The following is a 26,686-nucleotide window of genomic DNA, read 5'->3' as shown; positions in this document are numbered from 1 at the left end:
TGGGCTTAGACCAGAGGATCATCTCCAGGTAATGGTGAGGAATATTTATGCTATCTGGCAGACAAAGTTGCTTAGATTAACTGAGCAAGTCCTAAAAGAGTTGCTCAGGGAACAATCTTGCAATGTTATCTGGACTGAGTTTGATTCTGTCCTGTACAAGGACATGGCAGACAAAAATTATGCCATGGTTGTTAGGTTGTTAGACCTGCCAACTGACCCCTCCTGGGTTATTAAACAGCCTGGGAGATTATCATGGAATGGATTCACATGGCAATATTGAACTCTTTGATAGAGAGGGTTTTCTAGCCTTGAGAGGTAGTTATTCCTGGACCTTTCCCTGCTGGAAATTTATTGGCCAATTTCCAATAAGTGGCAAATGTTGTGGAAAAGGTGGTTGGATGACATCTATAGAAGATCTTGGAGGAAAAGGATTATTTGGATCCATTTCAGTCTGTCTTCAGGCCAGGATACAGTAAAGAGACAGTATTGTTCATACCCACTGATGACTTCTGGCAGAGTTGGAATGGGGTGCATCCTTCCTAGTGCTCCTTGTTTTCTCAGTGGCTTTCAATAGTATTAACCATAGTATCCTTCTGGACTGACTGCAGGAGTCATGAGTGGGAGGCATTGTGCTCCAGTGGTTCAACTCCTTCCTCAGTGGCCAGTTACTGTCAGTGCTGACAGGGGAAAAGAAATTGTTTATTTATTTATTTTATTTTATTTATTTATTTTGTCACACGGTATATATAAGCATAAGCATGAAATAATTATACAATATATAAGCATATATATGAGTATGAGTATGTAATAACTATATTAATTGGATATAACGAAAGGAAACAATAGGACAGGAATGATAGGCACGTTTGTGCTCTTATGCACGCCCCTTACAGACCTCTTAGGAATGGGGTGAGGTCAATTTGTGAAATTGACCTCACCCCATTGTGTCTGGGTCATTGTGTCTTGTGTCTCAAATTGTGTCTGGGTCCCTCATGTGTCGGGTGCTTCATGGTTCGATGCCCTTCTTGCTCCTGTTCAAAATCGACATGAAACCATTGGTGAGGTTATCCACCAGTTCAGGGTGTGGTATTATCAGTGTGTTGATGATACCCAACTTTATATCTCTAGCCTGAAACGCACAGGTGAAGCTGTTAGTGTATTGACCCCTGTCTGGAAGCTGCCTGGACAGGGCCAAACAAACTTTGGCTTAATACTAAAAAGGCTGAGTAGCTGTGGCTGTTTGGGACCCTTGAGCTGGGGATGTCATCATCTTTGGTCTTGGATAGGGCTGCACCTCCCTAGTCAAGACTGGTGCACAACTCAAAGCGCAGACAGCAGCTGTAGCCAGGAGGACCTTTGCACAGATTCATCTTGTGTGCTAGTTGTGCCATTTCCTCAGTTAGAAGATTCCTTTCAGTATCAGGATATTTTTTTTAGGTGTGTGTATTTAATGTGATATTTTTCTTTCTTTAGTTTTATGCTCTCTTTTTAGACAATAAAATTGAATAGAGGATGAAGGAGTGACAGTCAATTCTTAATAAGCCATTGGCTTAATCCATTTGCTGTCATTTAATGAGAGATGGCTGGAGTCCTGTAAATTGAATATAGTAGTTCTTTTTAGGAATCTTAATCATTTTCTAGGCTGTTGAGTGTGCTGTTAAGTTTTTAGTGACTTCGTCAATCAATGTTCTATTACTATTAGGAGTACTTGTGGATTTAAATAAAATGACCTGGTTTCTGAATTAACGAGTGAAATGGCATCCAGATATCATAGCATTTTCAATGTCTATAAAATAATAAACTTAAAATTGTAGTTAAACACTAGAGGGAGATATTGTTCTTTTGAAGACTTTAGCAGAAGCGTTTTGAACTTCACAGGATTTATTGAATTTATTTATTTTGGAGTCAAATGCAAATTAAAGATTTTTAATCATCTTTGTGGAGAAATGTTGACAACTTTAAATTCTAACAGATATTTTGTAACTCTGCAACTATCATTTTAGCATGACAATAAGTCTTATTAGGATTCCATGTGAATTTTGTTTGAGTTGAAATATTGGAAGGCTTTGAACTATTTCTTCTACCTTAAACACTATCCCAAGGCATGGATTGTTCAGACAGAACCCTGTCTTTTCCCTCTAATAGACTGTATGATGATAATGAAAAGCAGGACTTAAATATCCAAAATCTTTCTCAAAAAAATATATATGTTATATATGCTTAGGTCATACCACCTTTGATATGACCTAAGCATAGCTCATAAAATCATCTGCTACAATGTCCTACCTGTCAATGACTACTTCAGCTTCAATCACAACAATACATGAGCACACAATAGATACAAATTTAAAGTGAACCGCTCCAAACTCGATTGCAGAAAATATGACTTCAGTAACAGAGTTGTTAATGCCTGGAATGCACTACCAGACTCTGTGGTTTCATCCCAAAACCCACAAAACTTTAACCTAAGACTGTCTACTGTTGACTTCACCCCATTCCTAAGAGGTCTGTAAGGGGCATGTATAAGAGCACCAGCATGTCTACCGTTCCTGTCCTGATGTTCCCTTTAATTGTATTCACTTTATGTATTCAATTCATGCTTATACTTACATTTATTATCTAATATGTACTTGACCACATAAATAAATAAAATAAAATAAAAATATTGAGAAACAAATCTTGGTTCACTATTCAGCATTCTGAATAGTGAACCCTACTCACTCTACCTTTGTAATTTTTTCCTGCTACTTGTGGAATCCTGTGCATATAAGGAGATCTTTGAAGCTACACTTACAGTGCTCCCAAAGAGATCATTTAGAATGAATTATATCTCTCAAATATCCAAAGATTGCTAGTGGTTGGGAATTATGCTGAAAACATGCAGGTTACAGTCTAAACAATATAGAGAACAGCAGAGATGGCTATTCCTGGATAAAGAAAATGGCATGAAAATTTGTGGCTATAATAACTCTATACAAATTGATTCATAGATATAAAGAACAACCTGGGGATAATTTCTGTTTAGGAACTGATACGTAACTCTGAATAATTTCTCTTTTGTACCAGAGCAATAGTGCAGCATAAAATGGAGTTAGCACATAACATATAATTTTATAGAGAATACCCATGCTTAAGGAAATGACACTGTGTACATGAATCATATTCGGTTCTATGTTATGCCAAGCCTGTACTTGATTTTTCTAAGTGTGTTTTAAGCTAAAGATAGTTTTACCAAAGGAAGAAACAAACAAGCCTGAAGCCTTGGAATGCATGCATTTAATTTTGAAGTAACAATGCCTTGACTGACCTCTAAGAGACATGATGAAACATAGCATTTGCAACTCTTTGAACTGGTACGGTGGCATGATCTGCATGAAGCAGTTTTCCCTTATCTAAAAATATGCTTGTTTCTTTTGAAAATCCAAAACAGTTCCAGTAACACTAAGTTTAAAGTGTTATGTATTGAAAAATAACTGGATTTGCCTAGGCTAGATTATTTCTTCTTTTAATCATATATGTTTTCTTTAAGTGCTCTAATAAGAAGAAATGTTTCTTCTTATTCTTACATTTCTCACATAGAAAATTTCAATCTCACCATGGCTTGATATCAATTTTTAAATTTCTTGTCACTAGTAGTATCACAGATGTGAATTGTTCTTATATTTAATGGTAAAAGATTTTCTAAATTCTTATAACTTAGATTTTTTTTCTTGCCACTATTCAGTGTCTGCTTAAGGGAAGGAAAGGTATTAAATTGAAGAATTATCTAATAATATTTTCAAAATGTAAGAATCCAATTTTACGTTTGATTTATTATATTTAATTAATTCATTGATTAAAAGCAAGATCTATTTTGTCTGGGTATGCTTACCTTCAAGTAAGCATGCAGGATTATAGCCAGGTACTACAATCCATTTACGCTTGCTTGGGACAGTTCATATGACAAAACAGGAGTAGTTTTTGGTGTGTCTGTTTGTGTGTGTGTATGTGAATGAGTGAGTGAGTAAATGTGTGGGTGAGTGAGTGAGTGTATAATATGCATATTACAGTTTTTTTTTCTGTAGAATGTATTGTCATGATTTTATGGCAAGTTTTAATATTTTGAAATAAAGAGTTTGTAAATAATTGCGTATCAATTGCATTTGTAAATTATAGTTTTATTGCAAATTGGCTTGTTATATATGCTATAGCTTCTCCTTGACAACTTTGTGGATTGTAATATGTTGCAGCCTACTGCCCCAAAACATTCTCAAAGAAGTAATAGAATTCAGTGTGAATTTCACCTTACTCTTCTTTTGTCCCAATCTAAAGAGCAATGTATGGCTGCCTGTTGCATTACCCAGTACAGTAAGTCCAGCTCAAGTTCCTGATTGATTTGTGGTTTTGGAAGCATAATGACCTCCTTTTTCTTGGCGATATTCCTTATTGCCAAGAATTATAACTCTGAATATAATCAATTCATTGACTATGTATTTTTCTTAATGTACTGTGCAATGTACAGGCACCAATTGTTAAAATTGGTGCCTGTATTTGTTAAAATTTACAGATTAATTTTCTGAAAAGAAAAATGCCTTCATAATATACATTTTTGTCTTGATTTGAGATTCCTGTGTTATCAAATCTAGCTATAACCCCAGCTGCAAATGATCAAAAATCAGTTTCCTTTTCTCCTTTCATATCTCCTCCACTCAGCTCAACTGTTTCTCTAGTTACAGCAGTACAGATTTTTTAAAAACCTATAATTTGGAGCTTCTTTGCTAATTCAGCTTCTTTCCAGATGGGAAACCAGAGCAGCATGTCATATTTTCTGATCTGAGAAAATAAATATTTGGGTATAAAGACTGTGGAATCTCATTTTCTTCATTGATTGAAAAAATTACTCTAGAGGACTGTCCTGTGATCAACAAGCAGAACTGGTAAGGGGAAACAGGCTTAAACTACTATAGAAAGGATATGAGTTCTGGCTGGAATCCCAGGTTTGCTCAGGAGATCAAAGGCTTTTTGCTTAGCTTGTGGAGTACTTGGAAGAGCAGCTGCCCAGTAGCTTGTCAGCATCCCGCTTCCCCTCTCTCCTCCCTCTTGACAGCAGCCAGCTGGTTCTCTTCCCTTCCCACATCAGCTATTCAGTTCTGTCAGCATCTTCCTTCCACCAGGACTTGCTGCTTTGTTCTGCCAAGTACTCTGCTAATGCAATAGCAACAGTATCAGTGATGGCACTTTTTCAACTTCTTGCAGAATTATTTCGTTGTGTATGGATGAATTGTCACTGTTAACCATATTAAAAGTTATTACCGTATTTTAAAAAGTAGCATATTTCCTCAAGAAGCTAGTTGGATTTTGGAAGTCAATGTTTATTTTTTAAAACGTATGTGTTACTAAATCACTATTGACTCTAGTGACAGCAAGACTGTAGTCTCCTGTGGGTTTATTACTCGAGGAGGCAAGAGAATAGCCATCTTGCTCAAACTATGGTAGATGCCTTCAAAAGGATACTTCCTTTTCTAATCACTTTTAGAAATTGCTTGTTAACTGCTTCGCAACAATTAGGAACTTTTGGATTTATGCATATGAAAACATTGGGTGAGTTACCTTGGAACATTAGGGGGAAAAATTATATGCAAGTTTAAAGTTTTAATTTTTTGTGTGTTTTGAATAAACGCCAAAAGAGCTGTTAGGACTTTTATTTTGGAAAATTACAAAAAGACTAAGGATCCAGAGAGATTTGAAATAAGATTTTGGAATTATTTATGAGTATTTTTTCCAGAGGAAAATACTTTTATTAAAAGTCTTTCTAAAAAAAATTATAGAGTGAAATTTTGAAGGTTGGACACTAGAGGGAACTAGAAGGAATTAAATATTACAATTAAAGGAGAAATATACTTAAATTTGATTTATTATTATAGAATGGAACAAAATATTTTAGCATTGGACATATTAAAAGATAGTTTTGAATAATGGATCCAGAAATTAATTTTAAGGGTGTCTGCCTATATAGATAGACTGTATTTAAAATATATTATAGAAGAGGAACACGTTTTACCAAGAGACAAGTCTTGTCTTTAGACAAGACTGAGACTGATCAGTAAAGGGAAGGAATAAAAAGTTGGTTTACTGGATTAAGATTAAAATAGTTATGCTGTTATCTCTGGTAACCTTTAGTCTACTTTTGCTGATTGGGACTGAAATGATGAAGTTTTTAACGATTTATCAATAAGAGATGACATATGGAGAGAATACATCTTTGTTGCATTTTAAGAGAAGGTGATCAGTTACTAAAATGCTAACCCACACCAACACTGGTCAGCAGCACAACAAACGTGTGTGTGTGTGTGTGTGTGTGTGTGTGTGTGTGTGTGTATTGCACATCAAAAGTTAAAGAAATTGTTAATTTCTGTTTTCCTCACATAGGTTGCTAGCGTGTTCTTTTCCAAACAAAATATGCTTTCCAGTGACTCTCCTGGAGTATAATATATTATAGGACAGGAAAGAGCAGAACTCAAGATGGCTAAAAACAGGGTAAAATAAGCAGCTGTTTCCTGCATGTCCTCAAGGGACAAATGAGAAGGCTGCAGAACTATGTCTGAAGTTGTTTCATGCCAAGTGTGGCACATATCCTAAACCCTAAATACATATTAGCAACTTCTGTTATTTTTTTATTTTAAACAAAAATGAAATTTTATGTTCTGTGGGTTTTACAGTACATGCAAATACATGTGAAAACAGAAATACAACTGCAGATTTGAATTAAAAATAAGTTCTGAAAATGTAGCTATGGCCCTATCTTTTAGCTTATGAAGTGGGTAAGGTTACATAAAAGAGATTTTTCTTCAGCATTTGTATTAATAACTTCAATGAAAAGGTGGATAGATGCTTATCGAATTTGCAGATGACACAAAATTGGTTGAATGTTTAAGATATGAACAATCAAAATGATCTCAATAGATTAGATGTATGAAAGAATCAAAATAATAATGAATACTATTAAATGCAAAGATGTATATATAGAAAACAAAAATCCAGTGCACAGACATATGATGGGGCATATTTGGCTTGGTTCAAATAATTGGAGAAAGTATCTCTAAATAGTAAAGGATTATGAATTGAACATAGGTCAAGAGTGTGGCCCACAGTTTGATAGGCAACGAGCACATTCCTGGGCCTATGCCAGAGTCATAGATGCCTTTCCTTTAATCTGGCTTTCATTATCTTCCAGTAGTGAAAATCATGGTTTAACTCCTAAGGATTCCACTATTCCACGAGTGTCAAACTCAATTTCATTGAGAGCTGCATCAGGGCTGTGGTTAACCTCGGGGGAGGGGGGAGGGTGCATGTGGCTGACTAGATGGGTATAGTCAACTGGGTGGGCATGGCCATCTTGACTCCACTCACTGGGTGTGGCCGACTGGGTGAGCATGACCAGCTTGACACCATTTCCTAAACTGCTGGCGTGTTTCCTCTTCGCATTGGGTAGACTGGGCCGAAGCGACGTGGGTAGACTGGGTTGAAATGACACAGGCCAGCCCCTTACATTTTCCAGGATAGCCCCATAGGCCAGATCCGACGATAACCCTGCATCCCAGGGGTGAAATGTAAAATTTCTTATTACCGGTTCTGTGGGCATGGCTTGGGGGGGTAATGTGACTGGGTGGGCATGGCCAACTTTTTTTTTTTTTTTACTTTTAAAAGCATTTTTTCTACAACCTTTTTGGTCGAAGACGTGGTAGAAAAAATGCTTTTAAAGTGTTCTGATGATCCCAGCTGATTTGCCTGATCACCAGAACCCTTTAAAAGCATTTTTTACAGCCTCTTCGGCTAAAGAGGTTGTAGAAAAAAAGCTTTTAAAGGGTTCTGGCGATCCCAGCTGAGCTGCTTGATCATCAGAGGCTTTTTTTTTTACTTTTAAAAGCATTTTTTCGGCTGAAGAAAAAATGCTTTTAAAAGTTAAAAAAAAACTTCTGATGATCGTGCAGCTCAGCTGGGCATGGGCGGGGGGGGGCAGGGATTTTTGCTACCGGTTTTCCAAACCACCCGCCGCCATCGCTACCAGATCAGGCGATACGGTCCAAACCGGGAGCATTTCCCCCCTGCTGCATTCCCATAGTGCAGAGATGTGTTTGACATCCCTGCACTATTCAGTTTCATCAAATGATCCTAAGGTAGTAAAGCAAGGAAGAAAATTCCCTATCAACTTTCTTAACATGATGTAACATGTGAGACAATATTATATATCTCTGTCATAACTTGCTTGCCTTTTAACTTTCCTCCAGCCACTGATAACTTTGGATTACTATTTTCTGCATCTTTTCTGTCCCACCCCCACCTAGCGTCATTTTTGAAGTACAATTAGATTTATATGATAATATTTCAAGTATGGTCACACCATGCATTTATGTACAGGAAATAGTGCCTTTGACAGTTGAACATTCTACAGACTGTGGAAGTCACCCTCACAACTCTTTTCCTGTCACTGAGGAAAAAAGATTATGATTTAACTACATATATAAACTCAATGATATGTATAACATCCCATTTCTTTATGAAAGTAAAGAAATCCTTATAAAGTTCTGAAAGGAAAGAGACAAAGACTAGATTAGGTGACAGCTTTTGCTTCACAGGCGTTTTGAGTAAATGGTCAGATTTCAAGTTTCACATTTAATCACATTTAAACAAAGAACAATGTGGCAATATAATACCATGTAATACAATACCAGAAAAGCAGTTTAAGCAACTGGCAATTAATTACATATTTATTACAAGAAGATTTACCTTTGCTCAATTATGAGTGTGTTTTTAATAATAGTAAAACTATGTTTTCAATGATGGAAATTGCTGATAATGTCAAAAAAAAATTAACAGATGCAACTAAATTCTCCTAAGAAACCAGGTAAGGATTGATTTTTCAGGTATATAAAAATCTTCACAATTCCATGTGTACTTGTTTTAGAAAATATAAGAATTAAGTTGGTAAAAGTCTCCCAATTCCTACGAGAAGTTGCTGCTTGCAACAACATATTCCTACTAGAGAATTGAGCTTTGCAAGCAAACATAAGTGCGAGGTGGCAAGAATGGGCTAAAAGAACTATGAAACTCAGCTAAGGTTGGCATTTCAGATTTGCTTGGTAGGGAAAGAAAGAGTAAGAGATCATAAACTGGGTCTAAGAAGATGGGTTATTTCTTGAGCAGGATGCTGTGGTTTGATGTTCTATTTTGAAAGACTTAAACTTCATAGAAGACTGTAATTGTTTTAAAGATGTGTCCCTAAGAGCTTATAGCAGCAGGTGTGAATGGATTTAATCAAATTCCCTACTACTCTGGTGTGTCAAGAGATTGTTTTCTGACATTTGCAACTACTTGTCTGCTCCTTCTTCATTACATAAGGAGTCTCTTAGCTATAGCATTCATTGGTATTAGCACTTTTGAAATCTAACATGTAGTGAATCTATCTTCGGAGAGCTCTTGACACTTTTTACATGTGCCAAGCTCCTTTGTTATGGCAAGAGATAGGCCTAAGAGAAAAAGCAAATGGAAAGCTCTTCACTTAGCACATTCATTGTTAATGCCAACGTTGGCTTGGCAACCTTCATGTAACCTAGGTTCCCTAGTCCTTTGACTGAATCTTTTACTTGCTGAAGCAATAGAGAGGGTTACTTAGTTGGCATTAACTAAGATATTGTATAATAGATTATTGGAAGCACTGATTTATTAGAATGGTTTTATCTAGATCCTGATGTGATCACAATTGAATCGTCAATAGGGATCATTTTTGTGTACTTGATATTCAGATTTAACCAGGAACTATCTACTATCCTGGACAACGGTGTGAAAGTTATTTCTGGGCATTAAGAATATTGAATTTGTGTTTCATGTATTTCAGGAGGAAACTAAAACTGACTACAATCATTAGGATTGGACTGGACCCGTGCCCTTCCTGATTGATGCTGGCCACTCAGGAGGTGACACGAGGCTGGCTCCAGGGGATTATCAACGCTTCTTTGTTGGAAGGGGTTTTCCCTGCCGCCCTGAAAGAGGCGGTGGTGAGACCTCTCCTCAAGAAGCTTTCCCTGGACCCAGCTATTTTGGGTAATTATCGTCCGGTCTCCAACCTTCGCTTTGTTGCGAAGGTTGTAGAGAGTGCGGTGGCGCGGCAGCTGTCCCAATACCTGGATGAAGCTGTCTATCTAGACCCGTTCCAGTCTGGCTTCCGACCCGGATACAGCACGGAGACAGCTTTGGTCGCGTTGGTGAATGATCTCTGGAGGGCCAGAGACAGGGGTTGTTCCTCTGCCCTGGTCCTGCTAGATCTCTCAGCGGCTTTTGATACCATCAACCATGGTATCTTGCTGCGCCGGTTGGGGGGATTGGGAGTGGGAGGCACCGTTTATCGGTGGTTCTCCTCCTATCTCTCTGACCGGTCGCAGATGGTGTTGACAGGGGGGCAGAGGTCGGCCGCAAGGCACCTCACTTGTGGGGTGCCGCAGGGTTCGATTCTCTCACCCCCCCTGTTCAACATCTATATGAAGCCGCTGGGTGAGATCATCAATGGCTTCGGGGTGAGATACCAGCTGTACGCTGATAACACTCTGCTGTACTTTTCCACCCCGGGCCACCCCAACGAAGCTGTCGAAGTGCTGTCCCGGTGCTTGGAGGCCGTACAGGTTTGGATGGGGAAGAACAGGCTCAAGCTCAATCCCTCCAAGACGGAGTGGCTGTGGATGCCGGCACCCCGATTCAGTCAGCTGCAGCCACGGCTGACAGTTGGAGGCGAGTTATTGGCCCCAAAGGAAAGGGTGCGCAACTTGGGTGTTCTCCTGGATGAACGGCTGTCGTTTGAAGATCATTTGACGGCCGTCTCCAGGAGGGCCTTTTACCAGGTTCGCCTGGTTCGCCAGTTGCGCCCCTTCCTTGATCGGGATGCCTTGTGCACAGTCACTCATGCTCTTGTCACCTCTCGCTTGGATTATTGCAATGCTCTCTACATGGGGCTCCCCTTGAAGTGCACTCGGAGGCTTCAGTTAGTCCAGAACGCAGCTGCGCAGGTGATAGAGGGAGCGCCACGTAGCTCCCACACAACACCACTCCTGCACAGACTGCACTGGCTGCCTGTGGTCTCTCGGGTGCACTTTAAGGTTTTGGTTACTACCTTCAAAGCGCTCCATGGCTTAGGGCCTGGGTACTTACGGGACCGCCTACTGTTACCTCATGCCTCCCACCGACCCGTACGCTCACACAGAGAGGGACTTCTCAGGGTGCCGTCCGCCAAACAGTGTCGGCTGGCGGCCCCCAGGAAAAGATCCTTCTCTGTGGGGGCTCCTACCCTCTGGAACGAACTTCCCCCTGGTTTACGCCAAATATCTGACCTTCGGACCTTTCGCCGCGAATTGAAAACGTATTTATTTATCCGCGCGAGGCTGGCTTAAATTTTGTTGTATTTTAAATTTATATTTTATATTTCTAAATTTTATATGAATTTTAATGGGTTTTTAGAATTTTAAATGTTTTAATGTTTTTCGGCCAAATTGTATAATAAGTTTTTTAATTTTGTTTTAATTGTATATTGTATTGTTTTTGGGTTTTTATTCTGGCTGTACACCGCCCTGAGTCCTTCGGGAGAAGGGTGGTATAAAAATCGAATAAATAATAATAATAATAATAATAATAATAATAATAATAATAATAATAATAATAATAATAATAATAATAATAATTAGTAGTAGAAGTAGCAGATTAATGTATTTAACAAAGTACATACTCTAAATGATTTTTTTCTTACAAAATATTGATACAACTTAAACTTTATATCTTTCTTTTTTTTTAGATTGTAAAATGATCTATTGGCAATCTGTTGATGTATCTAAATACCAAGGTTCTTCTTGCATCACAAAGACAACAAATAGTTTTTCTAACTCAGAGCCCATTTATAAGACACAGCATGTCATTCTGAACTGCTGTGTATATTGTCATATCTAAGAATGAAGAACAACATGTAATTTCTGAGTAGTTTCCATTCTATTGTTTGCCTACAAACAGAAATCTTGCCAGACTAAAGCAATTATCAGCATAACTATAGATATACTCTATGAACTGTAGAGCGCAACTGTCTTTGCCCTCTTCCTGCCTATTAGACATTTGAACCTCTGCTGCCTCTTTGCCCTCGGGGAGACAGCCCCTCCCTACTGGGACTCCATACTATATTCCACCACAATATTTGCATATAGGTATAATGAAAGACAAACAGTTGTGAGAAAGAATATTTGCCTTTAAATTAGTTTTGTTCACTCCTGATGACAGCCTGAAAAAGTCACTGAGACTGCCTTGGCAAGAATTTGGAAGTGGTTTGCAGTTCCCTCTTCCTCAGATGAGAGAGAGTGACTGGGACAAGGTCACCCAGTTGACTTTATGCTTAAGGCAAAACTAGACCTCAGTTTCCCAGTTTCTAGCCTGATGCCTTAACCACTATACCAGACTGGTTTTTATAATGAGAGAGTACATGTTGAAATGTAATAAAATGATTTAATTTTTAAAAAAATGTCTTCTTAGGTATTGTTTCTTTTCAACAATCTTCACTTCTTTCCTGCTGAGAACTGACAAACATCTCCATTTACACAGCTGCAAAAATAAACAAATCAAGACACCAATAAATGACTCTTTTTCTGCCAAGTATAAAGTAATTTGCAACCACCTGAGCCCTAAAATTCAAAGCCTTTGAACTGCCGGCCATTAAGCCTTTCCATGATAGTAACTCTCAGCTGAAACACAAAATAAATGTGTTTTTTTTCAAATTTGCCTCTTTTTTCTTGTATGTGACTTCCACATGCTTTCTGTTATTTTCTACTCTGGCCATTGCTAAATAAAAGTTTGCAATATTTTAGTATTTCCTATCAGTACCCCGTTCATCAATACAGTCAAACTTTCACTGTTTCTCAAATTTGTATATATAGAGTTCCAACTTTTTAAACATACGCTACTTTCTTTCCCAGTCAGCTTCTGTTCAGCCAGAACTCTTGAGTTAACAGAGCTGTTTTGTATATTATTCTTTTATAATCTGTTAGCCAAACTTTTTATTATGTCATGGAAGGTCGCATAAAGTTTCATTTCCTGAAACCAGGCAAAACTGAGAGTTTTTGATGGAATAATAGGAATATTGTCTTTTATTTTTCTTTGGTTCCTCTATGAATAAACCTCTTGGTCATTTCCATCATTTTTATTTGTTTAGCATTCCGTCATCTTCAGAACATAACTAAACTCAATCTGGTGCCCACCATATCTCCTAGATTTGTGATTCATGGATTGCGCAAGGCTGTGCTTCACAGTCCATAACAGCTGTACAGTATGTGTGTATATTTGTACTTTTAACTTTATTTTCTTTTATAATTAATGACTGGCACTCCTTGTTTCAAATTCCTGTCCCATGACTAAGTTATCTCAATACACTAACTGCTAAAGAAATTTCCTCTTGGTCTAAAAATTTGCCCTTCAGGTAACATAACTGAAGTAAAAAATCCCCATTTAGTTGTTTTAAGAATTATGGAGAGATTAAGGTTGATGTTATGCACAACATAGTGGAACATACCAGGTTAAGGGAAAATGACACATGAACTCTTTGCTTTTCCCATTTTTGCATTTGAGCAAGCAAGAGAAGGAAGAAGGAAAGTAACTCTATCCCCAGAATGTACAGGTTTTCTAAAAGCAGCTGGTTTATTAGCCACCTCTTTCCATTTAGTTGATCTGGCTGACATTTGTTTTGACCATCATTCACCCTAGCCAAAAAGGGAGTGGTTCCTTTTCTCTGAAGATTTCACACATTGCCTTGCAGTTGCCTTGCCCTGCCAATTTCACTTGGCTCCAGAACAACAACAACAAAATTATTGCATCTCTTAAAAAAAAAACGCCTTCTTAAAATGTTGCCGTTTACATAAAATGAAATGCCTTTTAAAGAATCAGCATGTTGCCATGATTCAAGTTGCTAGGATTTTGGAGTGTTTAGAAATAAATCCAAGGCATGGACTCTCTTTGCTTCTTAGAGCTGAAGCACCTGAAGATCTCTGGCCAGTGCTGACCTTTAGAAGCTTCCCCTGAAGCTTTTGGATTGTTTTGTAGTTTCAGCACAGGAATGGCAAATAGTGTGCATCATTTCCAGTACAAAAGCCTGAAGTTTTTCACCCACCTTTCTGCCCCCACACTCCACCCACATTATGATTTGCTTTCTGTCTGCTTCTGAACTTTACATGTAACTTCAGGAACTAAAAGATTGCATTAGCTAAAGGATTGCATTCAAACAGCCTTTCTTTTGTAGCTTTCTCTTCCTGTTCCTCTTGTCTTAATACATAACATTAACTGAACGTTGTATTAACTGAAGGACTTCTGACAAACTCAGGAGCATTTACAAGAATCACTTTAATATTTGTGGGCATCTGTATATAATATTTCATGCAAGAAAGTGAATTATTGCTTTGTTCTGCAAAAAGATAATGGGAAGACTGATAGAAGACCATATACTAATTATAAAAAGTGTAACGGTAAAAGATGGCTTCCAGGTCTGAAAAAAAGTTCAATACTTTCTTTTAGCATTTGAATTTGAGCAAATATTAAACTGGAAATGAAAGGAGTTTCTAAAGAGAATAATTGGTCAATGGAAAACAAAAATGAGTTCTTATCAACTTGTGAGCTTGTACTTTCAGTCACAAATAAGTAAATGCAAGGCTGAAAATTAAAACAAATTCATATTTGTAATACCTGCCTAATTCAATTTGCATTGCCATTTTTTATATATAACTTACTTCATCCACAGCATGATATTATGTTACGGACAATAACACAATTTATTATACCAATATATAATATATTAGATATACTGCAGTCCTTACTTTACAATGGCAATTAGAACGGCAATTGCCATCATTAAGCAACAATCATAAAGTACAAAGCACAATGTCGCTTGAATGTGCCACCCAGCAGTGGCAATTCTGGCAGTCGAAGTCACCATTATTAAGCAAGGATCATATGGGTCATTAAGTAAGTACCCCTACATGATTGCAACTTCCAACTTCCTGCTGATTTGTGGGAAGCCAGCAGGGAACATTGGAAATCATGTCCTTGATTTTCTGCTGCATCCTAATCACAAGCCAAGCACTTGAGTGCCCAGATCATGATCATGTAACTGCGGGAATGCTGAGTTGGCTGAAACTCCAAAGACAAGCATACGTACCATTCATTCAGCACCGTTGTAACTTTGAATGGTCACTGAACAAATGATCATAACCCAAGGAATACTTGCACTGTATTAATATATACTATATTAACATAGGGCCGGGATAGCTCAGGCTGGTAAAGAAGCCTGTTATTAGAACACAGAGCCTGCAATTACTGCAGGTTCAAGCCCGGCCCAAGGTTGACTCAGCCTTCCATCCTTTATAAGATAGGTAAAATGAGGACCCAGATTGTTGGGGGGGCAATAAGTTGACTTTGTAAAAAATATACAAATAGAATGAGACTATTGCCTTATACACTGTAAGCCGCCCTGAGTCTTCGGAGAAGGGCGGGATATAAATGTAAAAAAAAAACAAAAAAAACCAAATATCAGAATACGTTGTCCAAAAGAGAATGTAAGTTTTTTTAATGCCTAATGACAAGTATAAAAGAATTTTGAAATGAAAAACATGTTTGTAGATATAAGCAGAAATTATTTCACTTATGTGCTTATATTAATATTCATTTAACATAACATAACATAATAACAGAGTTGGAAGGGACCTTGGAGGTCTTCTAGTCCAACCCCCTGCCCAGGCAGGAAACCCTACACCATTTCAGACAAATGGCTATCCAACATTTTCTTAAAAATTTCCAGTGTTGGAGGATTCACAGCTTCTGCAGGCAACTTGTTCCACTTATTGATTGTTCTAACTGTCAGGAAATTACTCCTTTGTTCTAAGTTGCTTCTCTCCTTGATTAGTTTCCACCCATTGCTTCTTGTTCTGCCTTCATTTACATTCATAGAACATTAAAATCTATATCCATTGTTGTTCAAGGGAATGCAAATATAATTAAATATGTATAAAATATTTTTGTTTAATTATCACTTGAGATCAAAAATTTCAAGAAGCAGAATTATTTGAATCTGCAGTGTTACTGTAATGCCAGAATGACTTTGAGTAGAACAGAATAGAATAAACAGAAAATACTATAATTCAATTATGTTTTATGAAAGGAGGGCAGCACAGAGATCTACAGTTAAAATTATATGATAAAGTGCTTCTGCCTCTTGATTATGGCTAGTAATAAACAATGTCTTATTTGAATGGGATTAATAATTTATTATATTTGTGTAACGGTAATTATAAATATTATAAACAAATATGTACTCAACCAACAAAGTCTAATTCTCTGTATATTAACCATATTTAAAGATTGCAATTTTTAAAAAGTATTTTAGGAGGCGTCTTTCTGTGTTTCTGAGCTTGGTCACAAAGTTTTAGTGACTTTATTTTATTTATTTATTTATTTTGTCATAACAATATACATAAGCATCACACAAAAAAGTGGAAAGTGGAAAAATTTTCCATTCCGGTATAAACAAATCGTTATTATGTATTTATGAAAAAAGAATACTAACTGCATATCTCCATATGTGTTTGCATTGTAGTTTCCTCTTGCATTACCACCTATAAGAAGACACCGCCTCCTGTTCCACCAAGAACCACCACCAAACCTTTTATCTCCATCACAGCCCAGAGCAGCACAGAATCTGCCCAAGATGCCTACATGGATGGACATGGACCAAGGGGAGATATCAGTCAGTCAGGACTTAGCAATTCTACTGAAAGCTTGGACAGTATGAAAGCACTCACTGCTGCTATTGAAGCAGCTAACGCACAGATCCATGGTCCTGCCAGTCAACATATGGGCAACAACACAGCTACAGTCACCACCACTACCACCATTGCAACAGTAACTGCAGATGACAGAAAAAGAGATCATTTCAAGAAAAACAGATGTCTGTCCATTGGAATTCAGGTAAAAACAAAATAAGGGACTATATTACAGTTCAGTGTCTTAACTGGTGTTGAGAGGCATTTTTCAGTCATTTTCTTTTAATGACTTTCAGTGGCTGAAAGACATTAAACTCTTGGTTTTGGTTGTCCCCCTGTTTTACTTTGGTTTAGGTAACTCATATGCCAATTAGAATCACTTTAAGCCCTTCAGTTTTCATTCATTATATGTAAGGATTTATTGAAGCTTCTGGCTGTTTAATATATTCTTATTTGAATGAGCACATAGAAACCTAAACCTCTGATTCATAACCTTGCAGGAGTGAGGAAATCATGAATGAAATCATTGAAAGGGAATGTGTAAAGCAGTGATTTACACTGCACTATCACCAGAGACATGTTTTCTGCCAGTTTAGCTGAATTGTCACTGCTTATTCATGCATCACATGTTACTCACTTCAGTGCAGCAGCTTTGTTCTATTTAGCTGTTAAACCAGCAGGGAGGGCCCAAGTATGATCTATCTGAATCACCCTGTTTAAATAAATTATACTCTGAGTTTATTCAAACAGATGAGAAACTAACTTTCTCTCTAAGATGACCAGCTTCACCATGGGATGAAGTATTTACCTGGGTGATCCTCTGCACTTTGAAGCTGAGTGTCCTTTCCAGTTGAAATACAGGCCCAGAGCAATGCACAAGATCAAATGGAACAATCCTCAACATTAAAAAAAAAAAAAAATGCTGCTACAAACAGTTCCGGAATCTACACGGCAGACAGTACTGTAAGAAATGGGCACCCTAGCAAGCAGTGGTAGTTCATCTTGTTGATTCTATTGTTGTATTTTATCCACTCTTTGTCTAAGCCAGGGGTCTCTAACCTTGGTCCCTTTAAGACTTGTGGACTTCAACTCCCAGAGTTCCTCAGCCAGCTTTGCTGGCTGAGGGACTCTGGGAGTTGAAGTCCACAAGTCTTAAAGGGACCAAGGTTGGAGACCCCGGGTCTAAGCAACCAAGGATGCTAAGCAACCAAGTTTTTTCCCCTCCAATTTCATTCTTGCCATAGCTTTCTGATTATGCCCAAGTGAGTTTAAGGGCTGAATAGAGGTTTTCTTCCAGCTCCCCTGATTCTAATCTGGCTCCCTAAAAACACCTGTCAAATTATCTCAGTTGTCACTCCTTATACAAATAGATTAGATTTTTATTACAGTGGCAGAGCAAGACATTCAACAAATAAAACTTAACTAAAGTCCAGGCCAAGAAAGAATATAAATGAGGTATGGTTCCTTTATTACACCAGAGTTGCAGTTAGTACCTACTTAGAATTAGGGCGAACTATTCTTTGTTATCTTACTATTTTTCTTCAGAACTTTGCTTTTTAAATAAATTACCAATCACAGCTGGGCAGGCTGTTAACAATGCAAGTAACCTCTTTTCTTTTTGTTGTGGTAAATATGCTATTAAGCTGGGATGTACAGAAATCTAGAATTATGAATGTTGTTCAAACAACTATCAAGCCACTTGAAGCTATAGACTATTTATGTGAAAAAGAAAGAGAGGAAGAAAACAAGCAATATATTATTTGCCCTGCAGGCTCTAAATGCTTAATTATGTAGACAAAAGTAGGAAGGGAGGCTACACTAAAGGTAGCAAGTTCTTGGAAAGTACAATAGAAAAACTCATTGTAACTCTCTCTCTGATACCTTGTGTTGTTAATATATACATTTACTCCTGTTTCTTATTTGGAATTTGGATTTCATATTACAGTGAAGTTTTCCAGAGATGATGTTATACCAGCAGTGTTTCTCCTCAACTATAGGTTTGTCCAAGGAAACAAACAAATTCTAAGAAATGTAATGTTCAATAGATACATGAGCATAGATGGCATTTGAAAAAATGGATCTTACTATGAAGCTAGTTACACATTTACCCTTAAAAAAAGGAATAAGCAGATAAGCAGACTACCCATTATTTTTGAATGTATATGCTGTCTTTTTCCAAAAAGTTTAAAGAGGCATAAGTAGTAATTTCCTACAGCAAATCTACAAGGAGGTTAAGCTGAGAGGTAGTGGTTGGTTTAAAATCATCCAGTAACCTTCATGGTGAAATAGGATCCTGAACTGGTCTCCAATATCCATTGTATGATATTGATTCTCATTCTTCTCATCCTGGACATAATGGCTTATATACAATAGAGCAGTTTCCATTTTCTGTCAATTATAGCCTAGAATCAAACCTACCTAGTATATGACTGCCATTCTGGAACACTTTCTGGTCTTCAGGTATGACTGGAAAGAATGGAAACTACAGAGCTGCATCTGAAGAACAGCTAAAAATAATGTTCTACTCCTGTGACATTTTTTGTTATTTTTAGGATCTAAACCACTGTATACGAGATAAACCCCTTTCAGAAAGGTAAATAATAGTATATTGTATATTCTCTTTTAAAAAAATGCTTCATTGTCTACAGCTGATATTCTAAATACATTTACGAATTAGTTAAATAAATGCATGGAATGTACATTCAGTTACAGGGAGCACTATGTACATTCTAACAATAATAGAGTTTCTTTACTTTTAAGCTCTTGGTGCAAGTTATAAACCATAAGTTACACCTCTTTGACGAAATTTAGACAAGATAGATTTAGTGCAGGAATCAAATTGATACATTTTCTAAATAATATATTGAAAACTCGCTGAAAATCTGCAATAATTTCATCCTGTCTTATATAGGAGCTTTAAAACAGAACAACAGTAAAACAGAGATAAAGTGGTAAGATACGGTTTTTCAAGAGCACATTTTCAAATAAAGTTACACATTGCCTTTAATTCTATTTTAATTTGGTTGTTCTGCAGGTTGATGGTGGAGATGAATCCTCCAGCTCTGGTGAAACCAGAGTGTGCAGTAAGTTCCAATCCATAGGTGTTCAAGTAGAGGAGGAAAAATGGTACGCAAATATTAATTTTATATCCTAAGTGTGTTATCAATAATTTGCAGCTACATTGATGATGGTTTAAAAAAACCTTCATGAAATACTGAGAAGTCCAGGTTCTATTTCTGCATTCCCTGTAGATTAACTGAAATTCTCTTCAGGTCTCTTTCTTATTTTAAGGCCAATGTTAAGAGAATACAAATGTCTATGCAGTGGTGGTTATCAAGGCCTATGTCCAACTGCTAACTCTCTGATTGTCGATTCAGCCATTCTTTCTAATATTGCTGTAATAGAACTTGAACATGTAATTTTTAATTGATTTACCTAAAAAAAATCTATGAATTAAATTATAATCTCAAAATATCTGAAAATTTAGCAGCATAGACTAGAAAAAGATTACATTTCTATGCAACCTTCTTTTGTGAGAAAACATCATCCTATATTTGAGCCTTTTTTTCAAATAAGTAAAGTATATTAAAGCATAACACACAATACATTTTCAGCACACCGTAGACACCCCCATAGTGTAAACCCAGCCCTTACTTTGGGGATGGCAGAATTTCCTGCAGTTATACTTGAGCACGTGGATAATTATTCCTATGATAAAAAATAATGATTTATTTACAACTCACTGATTACTTAAATTCATTTTGCCTTTGCAGCACTTTGTTAGCTAGGTCTCCTGGCATGGTCTAACACTGTAATCATGACAGGTAGTCCTCGACTTACAACAGTTTGTTTAGTGACCATTTGAAGTTACAGTGGCACTAAAAAAAGTGACCATGACTATTTTTCACATTTATGAACATTTGCAGAGTTTCCATGGTCACGTGATCAGATTTCGGATGCTTGGCAACTAGCATGTATCTCTGACAGTTCAGTATCCTGTGACATGTGATCATCTTTTGCAACCTTCTGACAAAGTAAATGGGGAAGCCAGATTCACTTAACACCCACGTTACTAACTTAACAACTGCAGTGATTCACTTGGGCTCAATTGTAGTCATATTCAGTACTACTTCTACCTCACACTGGCTGTTGTTACTCAATAATTCTTTATTTGGAAAAAAATACAGGAATTTCAAACTATTGAGCCATAAGAACTGTCTGTTGTGTGATATATATCAACAGACCCAACAGACAGTTCTTATGGCTCAATAGTTTGAAATTCCTATATTTTGTTCCAAATAAAGAATTATATATATATAATATATATAATTCTGGGAGCACGAAGCTGTAAACACCTAGCCTGAAGATGACGAATGAGACTTCGTCGAAACGTCGCCAAGATACTTCCAATTTTACGCGGGAGAAAACCCGAATAACCAAAGACCTACATACAAACACCCGCGAAAACCTCAGAAAACAAATATATATATATATATATATATATATATATATATATATATATATATATAGATATATATATATATATATATATATATATATATATATATATATATATATATATATATATATATATATATATATGTAGGTCTTGGTTGTTCGGGTTTTCTCCCGTGTAAAATTGAAGTGTCTTGGCGACGTTTAAGTCTCATTCGTCATCTTCAGGCTTCAGCTTCGTGCTTCTGGGAGCAGTGTGTGATCGCAGCTGTTTCTTCCTTTTAACTGCTAGTGGGGGTTTGAACTGATTGGGTGGGAGTTTGGCTGTGCTCTGATTGGATGGGGTTTTTTTGTGCTCTGATTGGATGGGGGTGTGTCCTGTTTGGTGGGGGCTTGGTTGTGCTCAGTTTAGTCTGTGTTGCAGAGGGATTTGAGCTGGTGAGCTGCATAGCTGTTGTTTGGCTTTGTGGTCGTGCTACATCTTCATAGTGGGTGTCAGTCTGCTGCATGTATGGATTGGAGGGGTTTGAAATGGCTAATGTTGCAGCTGTGGCCTGGCTTCTGGCAGCTGCAACATTAGCCATTTCAAACCCCTCCAATCCAGAATATATATATATATATATATATATATATATATATATATATATATATATATATTTAATCACACTTAACACACATACACACTCAGACATATACTCTCTCTCTCTCTCTCTCTCTCTCTCTCTCTGTGTGTGTGTGTGTGTGTGTGTGTGTGTACACCAGGGATGAAATCCAGCAGGTTCTGACAGGTTCTGGAGAACCGGTAGTGGAAATTTTGAGTAGTTCGGAGAACTGGCAAATACCACCTCTGGCTGGGGTGAGGATGGAGATTTTGCAATATCCTTCCCCCAGGAGTGGGGTGGGAATGGGGATTTTGCAGTATCCTTCCCCTGGAGTGGGGTGGGAATGGAGATTTTGCAGTATCCTTCCCCTGCCATGCCCACCAAACCATGCCCACCAAGCCACGGCCATGTCCACCACGCCATGCCCACAGAACCAGTAGTAAAAAAAATCGGATTTTACCACGGACACACACACACATCTTTTTCTTAAGCTGTTTGCCTCTGGACTATCTTAATTGAAAACATTTTTCAACTATCAAAACTTTCTAGGAAAGAAGAACCTCTGCTTTTAAAGTGGTCATGTTATACACAGATACTTGATTGCTTTCTTATAGTCTTTTAAGCTGAAAAGTCTCCGAAAATAGAAGTTAAAATTTGTAATCTCTGTTGAAAAATTGACAATTTTGGATAGTGAGACTGGCAGCATATAAATTCAATAAATAAATAAAATGTATTCCTTCAATCTGATACCATAGAATGTTAACTGTGGCTAATCATTTACTTGCAAAGCAGGCTTAAATCAAATGACCTTTTTTCATTGCCACTATGTATTTGGGAAATTGACTGAGAAGAGGGTGAAATATTTTATAGTATATATTATGATTAAGTAAGAAGGATGGCTATATACATTTGAGTAATAAATAAGATACCAGTATGCAAAGAGTTCATCTTTCCTTCTGCACCTGCTTTCTTGGTGGAAATTGCTTAATGTACCCTCTTCTTTCCCACCCACCCAAGCATGTCATCACATCAAATTGGCTTAAAAGTCAACCCATTCTCAGCTGATACCTTTAAGTCTGTTTATCAGTGCCTATGCTAATTGTTCATAGTAAATATCTTTGCTGCTGCAGATACAAAATAACATGCTAAACAATTTAATATTGTTATTTCAAACTATGTTCTGGTTTTGATTGATGGAGAAAATACTAGCAAGATTGGACAAGTTTGGTATTTAAATACTTAGCAATCTCAGGACAGTTGACAGTAAAATTCAAAAATATACCAGGAAAAAATTGTAGAAAATTCCTACAAAACTATTTCTATATAATACATGGTTGTCCATGACTTGAAGTTTGAAGAGGACTTTGCCTTGTATGTTTCTGTGTCAATACCAATTTTAGTTATAAATTCATTTTATGACCTAAGCTCTTTAGGATGCTAAAGATACCTATTGTCCATCAGTGCTTTTAACTTCTGTGTAACAGCTCCCAATTATTGGCATTTAGAATTGCAGAATGGCATCCAGTTTCTAAGTCATAATATGGCACTCCAGTTCAACAACTTTTGCATTTTGCTAGTGTTATGTCACTGTTTTGTAATTTAATTAAGACCTTTTGGCTCCCTGATGATACCTAAATTGTGCTAGTTTGTGGGATAAAGATTATTTTATTAGGCCACTATGGGAGATGGCATTATTTTCCAAATACTTCTTTCCAAATACTTCTTTCCAAATACTTCTTTCCAAATACTTCTTTTCCAAATACTTCTTTTCCAAAAACACTACACTACTAACCAGAGCATATAAAACATTTGCTAGACCAATTCTAGAATACAGCTCGCCTGTCTGGAACCCTCATCACATTTCTGACATCAATACAATTGAACATGTCCAGAAATATTTTACGAGAAGACTTTTTCACTCCTCTGAAAACAACAAAATACCTTATCCCACCAGACTTGAAATCCTAGGCTTAGAAAACTTAGAACTCCGTCGCCTTCGACAAGACCTAAGTTTAACTCATAGAATCATCTATTGTAATGTCCTTCCTGTTAAAGACTACTTCAGCTTTAATTGCAATAATACAAGAGCAACCAATAGATTTAAACTTAATGTTAACCGCTTTAATCTAGATTGCAGAAAATATGACTTCTGTAACAGAATCATCAGTGCTTGGAACACTTTGTCTGACTTTGTGGTCTCTTCCCATAATCCCAAAAGCTTTAACCAAAAACTTTCTACTATTGACCTCACCCCATTCCTAAGAGGACCATAAGGGGCATACATAAGAGCACAAACGTGCCTACCGTTCCTGTCCTACTGTTTTTCTTTTTTTCTTCTTCTTATATATATATATATATATATGCTTATACCTCCTAATATTTCCTCATATATATGTTTATATACTATATAATCTGTTTGTGTGATGCTTATATATATTGTTGTGACTAAATAAATAAATAAAATAAAATAAATATTGGACCACTAAAAAAATATATATTCTTCAAGAGAAGAATCCTTCTTCTTTTATTGACAAAATATCCTTTTTGTATTATTTACATAGAAGCAAGTCCCAGGAGTCTAGGATTTACTTCTGACTGCATATTGCTTACAATTCAAGTCAGATTTAAGTCTCAGTTTCTGATTGACATATGAAACTGCTATTCTAGGAGGATGCCCTTGACCTGCTGGGATGTGTTTTGAATTTCTCAGTACAACCCTAGCCTTGGATTTCCAGTGATCTTCCATCTAAGTATTATCTGGTCCAATTGTATCTTGAAAAATCAACCAGTGAATCACTGGCAGCTACCAGTGTGCCATGAAATGAGAGCATTGAATAATTTAGAATAATGTCACTGTCTACCTGGTGTAGGAAAGATATTTCCTATAGTAATTAGTCTGGATGTTGATTGATATAAGGTATGAATAGCAGCTGAGACTGGGTTGCTTTTTAGATAAACTTTGACATAATGTGCGCTCAGAGGGAGAGCAATTTTCAGTAATTCCCATCAAGATTGCAGATGCAATCTTGTCCTTGCAGACAAGGTTTTCCTTTAAAAGTTACCTACAGTTTTTGTTATGTTTGGGTATTGACGAGGCAGGAGACCAGGTTAGTGACAACAGCTCTTTAATATAGTGTGACCCAGCAAAACTCTGGAGAAAAACCTCTCCTTATATACACTTCAGCCTGAGGCTGCATCCAATCAGAAACGAGATATTTCCCGCCTAACACTCCCGCCAAAACTTACAGTAATACATTACACTCCTTCCCTCCCAGAAGGCACTTTGCCAATATTTGCATATTACTTCTCTCGTAGTCCTGCAGGTACGTGGGCGCCTCCTGACTCTCCCGTACCTGCGCAGTTCACTTTCTGGAGTTGAGTCGAGCTTGCCGGAGGGACTTTTCGTTCCTCTGAGCTCCTCCTCCCGGCCATCCGGCCCTGGATTATTCGCCGGCTCGGACCTGCTGTCCTCTAGAGGGACCGGAGGGTGTCGCTGGACCTCGCCTGACTCAGATAAGTCTCTGTTTGGTTCTTTGCTTACGCTTTCTGTTTGTTCTTGGGCCCGGTCAGCTGTGGGATTAATTAAATCATAGTCAGGGCTGTTCTCGCCTAATTCTGCCTTCTCGCTCAATCTGTTTCTTAATTGATCTATGTGGCGCCTCCAGATTCTGCCATCGTCTAGTTCCACTAGATAAGATTTGGGGCCCGTTTGTCTATGACTATCCCCTCTTCCAGTTAGGGCCGTCGCTGTAATTATGTGCCCACACCGAGTCTCCTATGTTTAACTCTCGGATTCTATCTGGTTTTGTTTTGAACCCGTCCTGTACGTAGTTCGGTGTAGCCGGTCTAGCGGGCACCGTAGCTTCCGCCCATTAATAGCTCGGCTGGGCTGCGGCGGTGGCCACACAGGGGTCCTGTGTTGGACGGTTAGGAATGCGTCGATTTGTGCCTGCCAATCGCCGGGGCGCCGTGATAGCGCTTCTTCGCACTCCGAACAAAGCGTTCAGCAAGGCCGTTCGACGCAGGGTGGAACGGCGCTGAGAGGGCATGTCGGATGCCCTCTTCAGCCAGGTACCCTTCAAATAATGCTGCGGTGAACTGTGGGCGTTATCGGACACGAGGGTGTCCGGTAGCCCGTGCGTGGCGAAAAGGTGTTTTAGTGCTGAGATGACAGCTCCAGCGGTTGTGGATTTCATTAGGATGATCTCCAGCCATTTGGAGAATGCATCCACCACAATTAGAAATGTTTGGCCGTGGAAGGGCCGCAAAATCAATGTGTATGCGGGACCAAGGGCCTTGGGGTTTCTCCCACTCCAAAACTGGGGCCGTGGGTGGTAGTGGTCTGGATTCCTGACATACTTGGCATCGCCAACCCTGTCACTGATTTCCCTGTCCATTAGGGGCCACCAGACATAGCTCCTAGCCAAACCCTTCATCCTCACAATTCCTGGGTGACCCTCATGCAGGAGTTCCAGAACTTTTTCTCAGCTTCTCTGGAACTACCACCCTATCCCCCAGAGCAGGCACCCCTTGCACAGACAATTCCCTTTTTCTTTACAAATTCCTTGAAACGTCGCCCGGCGCAGCGGCCATCCCTTGAACCCAACTGATTACAGTTCTTAAAACAACGTCGGTAGGAGGCCCGAGCCACTTCCTGCGATGTGACTGGCCAGAGTCCAAAGAGTCAATTAGTAGAACGGGTGTGCCCGGGTGGGGTCCTCGATTTCCCTGGCAATGGGCATCTGCTCAATGCGTCCGCATGCCCCAGCTCCTTTCCAGGCCGATGCTGCAGCTTGTAGAGTATGCGGTCAAAAAATAGTCCAT

The 26,686-nt window shown here is 38.0% G+C and overlaps 1 protein-coding gene across 1 annotated transcript in view; it reads left to right on the top strand.

Moving 5' to 3' along the window:
- The window catches only part of DLGAP1 (DLG associated protein 1), a 114,582-nt gene that overhangs the window by 68,693 nt on the left and 19,203 nt on the right, over positions 1 to 26,686 (top strand). Inside the window, exons 5-6 of the mRNA XM_058176305.1 lie at positions 16,640 to 17,010; positions 19,840 to 19,931. Of these exons, the coding sequence (XP_058032288.1) occupies positions 16,640 to 17,010; positions 19,840 to 19,931 (463 nt within the window). The remainder of the gene's footprint in view (positions 1 to 16,639; positions 17,011 to 19,839; positions 19,932 to 26,686) is intronic.

Source organism: Ahaetulla prasina, chromosome 3, assembly GCF_028640845.1.
Source record: "Ahaetulla prasina isolate Xishuangbanna chromosome 3, ASM2864084v1, whole genome shotgun sequence".
Classification (NCBI taxonomy): Eukaryota; Metazoa; Chordata; class Lepidosauria; order Squamata; family Colubridae; genus Ahaetulla; species Ahaetulla prasina.
The sequence above is the reverse complement of the archived record's forward strand: the minus strand, read 5'-3'. Positions and strand labels throughout refer to the sequence as shown.